This window comes from Cryptomeria japonica, chromosome 6 (genome assembly GCF_030272615.1).
Source record: "Cryptomeria japonica chromosome 6, Sugi_1.0, whole genome shotgun sequence".
NCBI lineage: Eukaryota > Viridiplantae > Streptophyta > Pinopsida > Cupressales > Cupressaceae > Cryptomeria > Cryptomeria japonica.
The window spans coordinates 450,764,228-450,773,525 of NC_081410.1; the positions used below are offsets into that span (position 1 = coordinate 450,764,228).

Below are 9,298 nucleotides of genomic sequence, written 5' to 3' on the forward strand. Positions count from 1 at the left end.
CTAGAGAACTCGTCGGATTTTATCAATTCGACAGCTTATCTGCTATCATCTTTGCAACCTATTTTGCTAGAGCACTCACCGAATTTTATCAATTTGATGGCTTATCCTAGACCTTCTTTTCAATTTTATCCTATCCTCGCAAGGGAACCTATTGAGTGAATCCTCTCAACAACTTATCTAATTGGCAATACATTTCTATCACATGGTTGTTGATTCTAGCCTTGTTTTCAATTTGTCTGTCCCAGGGCACCGATTTGAGCAAGTCCTCTTAGAAGCTTATCCAATTGATAACATATGTCTATCACAAAATTATTGATTTCAGCCCACCTAGACGTAGATGTACTAAGGCCAAGCCTATAGGAGCCATCACTACATATACATAGTTTTACCTTTTATCCTTTTCTTTTCTAACCTTTCTCTCTTATTAAGAGATTGTCTTTTTTTTTTCAAAAAATTTCATCCAATCTCTTAAGGAGGCATATCATTCCTATGTTGGGGAAACTTTGTATCATTTTATCTTATCTTCTTTGAGCCAACACGACAAACTGCATTGTCTCAAAGAGGGGCAAAATGTAGGCACCTAAATTGCCCTAGCTTAATTAAATAAATATTTTTATTTAATTAATTAATTCATTAATCCTCTTATAGCCTTTCCTTATTTAAATAAGTATTTTTATTTATTTAAATTACCTTTTCCCTAAATTAAATTAATATTTTATTTATTTAATTGTTTCCACTTCCTTTATTAATTAAATTATTATTTATTTATTTAATTAATTCATTAGCTTTTTCTCTTCATGACACATGTCATTTATCTCTTAATTTTCTTCTACCTACCCCCTTTAATCATAGCTGACTATTTATTTCTTTTCACTCTTAATCATATCCCTCCATTTTTAAAGTGTCTTCTATATAAGATGATTCTTTCATCTTTATCAACACTAATAAGAAATCCTAATCTAATTCAACAATCTTTATGCAATCAAGCGACTCCACAATCACAATCCATTCTTTGTTGAGCTCTTGTGCACAATACAAAATCTGAGACCAAATATATCAAACAAGATCAATGGAGATCAAACCCTATGTGGCATGTGAATGGTATTATTGTTTCAATAGGTTAATTTGCACGTTGTTAGGTTTTTCCATTGGTGTATGGTGAATGTCTTATTGTAGAACTACAGTTTGTTGTTGTTGGATCTTTATGATTTTGTAATAGCTTGTCATCATCATTTTTTAACCTCACACAGTTTCAAATATGAGAAAATAAAATAAAAAAACAAACTGATCCCATCCCAACTATTATAAATGAAAAGTAGACAATACTTATCCAACAATGTAATTTTGCCAATATGATCTAAGATTTAACAACCATCATGAATCATATTTGATCCTTTGGACTATAAATGCTATTAAGAATTATTCACAATGTTTTTTCATTTTCTTAACAGATTTGTGGACAAAGTTGCCATATTAATAGACAATTTAGTGGAAAGTGATAAGAAATTTTTGGTAAGTCCATGGCATTTGTGCAGTGTAACCCAAGTGGAAGAAACCAAAGTTATACTAAGAATGATCCCTGCATTTGCAAGCACAATAGTAATGAACACACGTTTATCACAACTTCAGAAATTTTCTGTATCTCAGGGACTTACCATGGAGACCTCAATGGGAAAGAACTTTGACATCCCACCGGGCTCTCTCACTATACTTCCTCTGGTAATCATAGTAATCATAGCAATCATCACTCCATTTTATAATGGAAATTTTGTTCCCCTTGCAAGAAAATTCACTGCGCATGAGACATGCATTACACACTTGCAAAGAGTTGGAGTTGGGTTAGTGTTGTATGCCATTTCAATGAGCATTGCAGGTCTGGTGGAGGTGAAGAGAAAAAAATTAGCCAAAGACCCCAATGGTAATGTTGGATTTTATACCAATGGTAATGCCCCCCGTTCCAATGAGTGCCTTCTGGTTGGGATTTCAGTAGTTTATTTTTTAAATTGTAAACCTCTTCACTTTTGTAGGTTTGATGGAATTCTTCTACAGTGAAGCCCCTTCTGGGATGAGGTCCTTGGCCACTGCATTTTCATGGACTTCCATGGCTTTGGGTTACTTTCTCAACAATGTTTTGGTCAAAATTGTGAATTGTGCAACTCATATGACTAAAACCCATAGATGGCTAGGTGGAAACAATCTGAACCGCAACCATCTTAATCTGTTTTATTGGTTGCTTGCTATTTTGAGCATGCTCAACTTTGTCAACTATCTCTACTGGTCCAGATGGTAGAAATACAAGCCAAAGGTTAGAGGTCTTGAGCTACAGATGATACCTCTACAACTCATCTTCGACAATTTTCCACCAGTTGATTGCAAGGTTTAAGATTATCTCCTCCTTGTAATTCCTCTGAAATGATCCTTGTAACGTATAATTCCTCTGAAATGCTCCATGTAATTCCTCATGAGAAATAACATTTGGATGTGGTTAGATAAATGATATGGCCTAATGCTAATATCTGAGTATTGATGAAAAAAAATTACTTGCTTCATTTGTCCATTAAAGAAAAAATTTATATAAAAAAAAATCACATGGCTTCTTTTAATTAGAAAAGGACAATAAGTCTTTAAATTGTGTAAGAACATATAAATATAATAATATTAAAATAGTCCAAAACTGTTTGGTCAATCCATTGAAAGAAATGAATAATTGAAATATGTTCATATCCCAACTCAACAATCGACTCACTCACCTAGACTGACTGGACAACAATGTCAAAATCATAAGAAGTATTTGATAATAATTTAGATGATATTTTAATTTTACACTAATTCTATATATAACCAATACAAAAGAGAATTACGTCTAGTTTTCATCTTAACTGCAACAGCACACTAAAAATACTTCCATTGGCTTGTGATTTGATTAGAAATGGAATTGTGTTCTATACATTTAGTTTTCATCTTAACTATTTTGTAGATAATGATTGTAGACGTTAAAACTATATCTTTGTCCCTTTTTGGTTGCTTGATTTGGATCTTAGCTAGATTATTTTAATAATTCAATTTGTTTTACTTGTATACACAATTTGATTACGTCTTTAATTTCTTTGGATTTTTTTACTATAGAATTGGGTTCGTCTTATCTCAATGGCATGTTATTTTGATTGAGACTATATTTGTAACATTGAACTTAGTTGAAGATCTTCAACTATATTTTTATATAATGTTGTGATCTTTAAGGATCCAAGAGAGTGTGATTCATAATAATTCTAGAAATGATGGAACATCTATTAAATTCTTAATTTAATAATGTGTTTTGGGTTATAAATAGTTGGTTTTTTACTATTCTAGTTTTTAAGTGAATTATATGATCATTAATATAGTTTTATATAAGGTGATATCCGAGTCATAAGGTATATATATGAAATAGTGATTAATTGATGATTATCATAATGTGAATTGTGTTTTATTTGGAGATTTTTCAAGGTTTTCTACCTCTAAATGGCTTATTATTTATCAAGTACTATCAAATATTTGAAACATATTTTCAATTATATTTTTCATTTGTACAATTTATTTCATTGCAAGAAATTCTGACATCTAGAAGACAAGAAACAAATTTTTTTTCAAGTTAGGAGTTTGAGTTATGAAGTGCATACTCTCCTAAATTGATGAATTAGTATTTAGTTTTGGAAAAAAATTTAAGGACATATTGAAGCTACTGCAATGTAGACTTGAGGGCATTTGGATAAAATTGAAGGATTTATTTTGAAATTGAGGTTTCCATCAATTTCACTGCCAAAACTGCAAACCAAAAAAAATATTAGAGATTTTTTGTTGACAATTTAATTCTAAGCCCTAGTAAGTTAGAGTAAATTTTTTAAATATTATTTTGATTCATTTTTAGTAATTTATTGTGAAAGCTATTTTCGTAGTATCATGGTTGGGGCTTCAACAAGAGGAAAAGGAAGAAATACAATCACTCATAGAAAGACTCCTAATGTTCTACCAATAGAGAGGGATACCATAACCATTGATGATATAAGAAAAGAAACCAACAAGATGAAGGATGAAATCTTATCAAGGGTTGAAGCTAAGATATCAAAAGAAAATGTCTCACCAAGGTTCTCCAGGTTATCAACCAATTATGGCACAAGACTTAGAATGGAAAGGTAGCTTGTAAAGGGCATGATGCTTTTTGGTTTGACTAAAATATGAGTATGGATCACCACCCAAATAATTTTGTATCTAGATACTTCGCACCAAATATAGATATGTAGAAGTTTGATGATAAGGATTCAACCAATTGACTATGCCGAATGAAACAATTATGTTTAATCTTAATAATTTTTGAAGTCAAGAAAAGATAACAATAAAATTTTAATACTTGAAAATAGATCGATTCACTTTGGAATCATTAGATATGAAAGTCTAGAAAAATAATGTGTTGTCACATGTTCTATTTTTCAATAAGAACTCACTACACATTATGTTAATAATCTTCCAAATACCTACTTTTTCTAGCATATCAAATAAATGAAAATGTGTATCGTCAAGGAATATAATCAATAATTCCAAACTGTCTTTAAGAATGGAGCATGTTACAAAGCAAATTTTTTCAGGATTTGTTTATCAGAGGTTTAATGGACTAAACATTGGTTCCAAGCACACAAAGGTAGTAAACTCAAATTGATTCCAAGCATACACCACCTCCAACCAATACCAAACATCACCTTCCCACACAAAACTTTCTTGAAGGCCACAAATAAACTCCAAGTCACTCTTGAAATCAATTACATATAGTTTTCCTGAAAACAACTTTTATGATGCTAACTTAACATCTTCCATTTTTTGTGACACTATGACTTAAAATTAGTAAGTAAATTTTGAAGTATCAGATATTTTTCAACAAAATCCCAAGGCATGAAAACCACATTCATACTTACGTGAATTGAATATCAAAACCTTCATCTTGTGAAGCCATTTTATTTTGGCAAAAATCTTGAATTCCTAACATTTGTTGCATGCAATCAGCTCCCAAACTCCATTTTGGCATGCCTTAATATGTTTTGCATACATACAAGGGCCATCATAGTTTAAACAACATTAGCAATAAGCAACATTGCATCACTTATCAACATATCCTTGCTCTAGTGTACATAAGCGTATAAGTAGGAGAAACTGATTAATACAGTGAGAGAGTATTTTAAGCCATATAAATTCAGTCCTTTTCATATTGTAGACTAGTGTCTAGGGATACATATGGTTAGATCTAATATTTTAGCCCCAATTCTCTTCTAAACTCTAGACTACCTTAGAACTGATTCATAACTCTAGCATACATTCAAAGAACAAATTTATCTATAAATACAATACTGTTTTATCAAAAGAACTGTTGGAATTTATTTTCCTAGCCACCAAGTCTACCCCCCATGGATATGTGTCCACCTACCTATCCGGAGAGCAACTACAACAAATAGCCAGGAGAAAGATTTACTCAGATTTTAGGATCCCCATTTAAACTACTCCTGATGTGAACAACCAAGTCTGTAGAGGAATTAAATGAGGTAGCTGAGTATTTTGAATTTTGAATTTGGGGGGAATTTTGACTAGATGAAAAATAGATAAAAGTAGAGAACATTTTGTAGTTTGTTCAATTCAGATTAGGAAATCATAGAAGAAGTGCAACTCCAGAGTGACTGCAAAGAATTTAGTTAACAACATCAACCTATGTATATATGTGTAGTTTTTTGGTAGAGCAGTAATAGCTCCTAGCTCTGTGCAGCTCGAAGTGAGCATTGATTTGTAGTGAGCTCAAAGAAGCTCTGTGTTTTTTTGTGTAGTAGAATGCAACTCCTGATCACTGCCCAATAGTTTGTAATTAGTAGATTTTGTGTTTTAGTTTGTTTTGTATTTTATAAAATCATTTCCAGTTCAATAGAAAATAGAAAGCTTGCATGTCTCTTTGTGTGTTTTTATTTTATTCTATGTTGTTTTGTTCCTAGTTGTTTGGAGATTGAGAAAGTAGTCTCTATGCATTATTTGGGTCCACCCATCTTGAGGATCTCGTATCCTCTTTCATTGTATTAGATTTTAGAGCCTAAATCATTATGAGAAGGGCATTTGTATTTTTTGGGTGTTTGAGTTTTGTGTGTAGGAGACATGGCTAGAGATGAAGGAAAAATATGGCAACAACCTCCATCCTTTAATGGGCAAAATTATGATGTTTGGGCCAAGAAGATGAATACCATCATGGTTGCAAATGATTTATGGGAACTTTGTCTCGCTGGATTTTTGGATACAACTGATCTAGCTCAATATGTTGCCCTCACAAACAATTAGATGAACCAGTTGAGGGAGACAAGGAGGAAAATTGCTAAGCCATTGAGTTTGATTGAAACAATCTTGACAGAGGCGATATTCTCTAAAATAATAGCAACTAACTATGCTAAGAAAGTGTGAGAAATCCTTCAAAGTAGCTACAAGGGGACTGAAAAAACTCAGATTGGTGAAGCTCGAAATGCTTACAAAAGATTTTGAGACTCTTAAAATGAAGGACAATGATTCTATTCATACAAGAGTCTCTAGTTTATTGAACCAGCTAAGGACAAATGGAGAAAACATGGAGGAGTAGAGCATTGTTCAGAAAATCGTTCAAATTTTTCCTTCAAAGTTCAATGCAATAGTGATTATCATTGAAGAGGCAAAGGATTTGTTATTATTGATAGTTGATGAGTTGATGGGTGTTGGAATTTGCATGAAGATTGCATTAATAAAATTTTATGTTGTCATTGATGTCAATTAACCTATAATGATGTTGTTATAATGTTATTTTGTAACTGGTAGGAAGAGCTAGTGAAGGGAATTGAAACCAATAGGTGAGTTTGTGGAGTGAACCAGTATTGCTAAGAATTGGAGAGATCAATCGGTAAACCCTACCCGTTGATTTGATAAAACCTAACTGATTAAGTTTGGTGAATTTGTTGTATTGGTTTATGATCCAATGATGACCGGTAATGATTATGACATGTATGCATATTGTATGAGAAGAGTTTCTAAGTATTTGTGGCACGTTGAGATAACAGTTTTTATCTTGGGAGTGAGCAAGTATATTGTATGTAATGCAAAATGTGTGATGAGTTACAGAGTTCGATACAATGGTGATCAAGGAGTGGTCGAGGCTATCTTGAATGATGTGCAGATATTGTTATGTAATCCAACGGTCATACTTGAATTGACTTGTTGGTAATCTCTATGAGAGAATTAGGTTTTTGTTGTGTTATCAACCTATTGATTTCTTTATAAGGTCAATGAGTTGTTTTGTTTTAGAGTTGGAAAATTTCTATTTGAGTGTGGTTGCCAAACCGGACGATGTATCTGCACTTTGTGAAAAAGAAGATAGGAGCATGAAAAGGATTTAAACAAGCAAGTGTGGTGTTATTCAACTAGATCAACAAACCCCTATTGTTTTCTAACAATTATAGCAATAAAATCCCCTAACCGAGTAAGCTCTAACAATCTTAGTGTTGTTTAAATCCTCTAACCACATGGTCCATTAGCTTGGATTTCAAATCCTCTACCGAGGTTACTCCTCATAGGGTATTGCTTCTAATAGGGCATTATAGTCAATCCCTTAACTAGGTGGTCCCTAACAAGATCTGTTCTCAATAGGACTTTTGTAAAGCTTTAACAAGCTTGGCTTGTAATAGGGCGAACTTTAGAAGAGTTCAAAGTACTTGTGGGTATTCATCCCCACCATGGTTTTTCCCATTTGGGTTTCCACGTCAAAAATATTGTGTCAAGTGGTGAATGTTTTTGTGGTTATGTTTACTATGGTTGAATTGCTTAACTGCTTAATCCATTTTGATATGTTATGTTAAGTGGAAGCAATCTGAAATGAAGTTTTACTTATGTCAGTAAAGTATTTGGATGTTTGTGAGTTTCAAGTTGTTTTACTATTAATCTTCTATAACAGTCAACTAGTTTAACTTGATAGTGATATTGCATTTGTAGTTCAATGGTTTAACTTGTCAATTTTTACTTTTCTTTGAGAGGTTGATTTAGAGATTGGTGAAATTTTATATCAGTTTTCTATCTATTGATTCTCCCCCCCTCTTAGTAGTTGACCGGATCCTTATTCTTTCATCATACCATCAATTCGTATCAGAGCTTTTGAGGTCCTCTAAGGTCTAAGCGTAACAAATTGAGGTAAAGATATTGTAGAACATGATGAATAAGGAAGGTTTGAAGTTTAATAAAGAGAACTATAGGATATGGAGTGATAGAATGAAATTTTATATTAAGAGTCTAGAAAGTCAATACTGGGAACATGTTGGTACTCAATAAGTTGCACCTAGTGGGATTATGACTGATGATCAGAAGAAAGAGCAACAAGAAAATATTCAAGCACTGGAGGCTATTATTAATTCTTTGTCTAATGTAGAATATATAGATGTTCATGGTCTGGAGATTGCTTATGAGGTATGGAAGAAACTTGAAGAGATTTATAGCGGTGATGAACATATGAAGATTGCCAAAGAAGAGAGTCTAAGAGGAAATTTTGATGACATGTGGATGGCTGAATGTGAGAATATCCAATAGTATGGTCAAAGGATAAAAGAGATAGTTGGTGGTAAAGTGGAAGATGCCACAGTGGTTAGAAAGGTGTTGAGAACTCTTCTACTAGTCTATGCTATCCGAGTTGTAGCCATTCAGGAGCTAAAGTAAATCGATAAAACTAAGGTAACCCTTGACTCCATCAGTGGTAAGCTTACTGCTTTTGAATTAAATGGTTATGATGGTAGTGTTCAAAAATATGAATCTGCATTTAGAGCTTCAATTTCTAACCCATCTATGAGGAAAATTAGAGATGTCAGTCATAGTTATGAATCTAGATCCAGCAGATAAGTTGATGATGAAGACAATTTGGTTGAGCTTGAAGCATTGATGGCCAAGAGGCTGCCTAGAGGTACCAGTAAGTACAGAGGTTAATTACCTTTGAAATGCTTTGCATGCAACAAGATTGGACACATTGCAACTAAGTGTCCTAATGGTGATAATGAGCATAAGCAAGAGAAGTTCAAGAAGTACAAAGGAAAAGGCAAAAGAGATTGTCTTATTACAGTTGATGGTGGTACCATTGATGAGGAAGTTGAGGGTGATGCTAATAAAGACATTTTTTTTATAGCCATTGAAGAGGAGACATATGATCATAAGGAATTAGTTTCTCACATGGATAATTCTGATGATTAGATCATTGATAGTGTTTGTTCACATCACATGACCGGTGACCGGAGCA

At 32.9% G+C, this 9,298-nt stretch overlaps 1 protein-coding gene across 1 annotated transcript; it reads left to right on the forward strand.

Annotated features, from left to right (window-relative positions):
* The first annotated feature begins 1,602 nt into the window (after positions 1-1,602).
* LOC131876650 (protein NRT1/ PTR FAMILY 4.6-like) lies at positions 1,603-2,290 on the forward strand. The gene is made up of 2 exons (XM_059222093.1): positions 1,603-1,942; positions 2,028-2,290. The coding sequence occupies exons 1-2, from the start codon at positions 1,603-1,605 to the stop codon at positions 2,288-2,290; spliced, it is 603 nt and encodes a 200-aa protein (XP_059078076.1).
* The last annotated feature ends 7,008 nt before the right edge of the window (positions 2,291-9,298 follow it).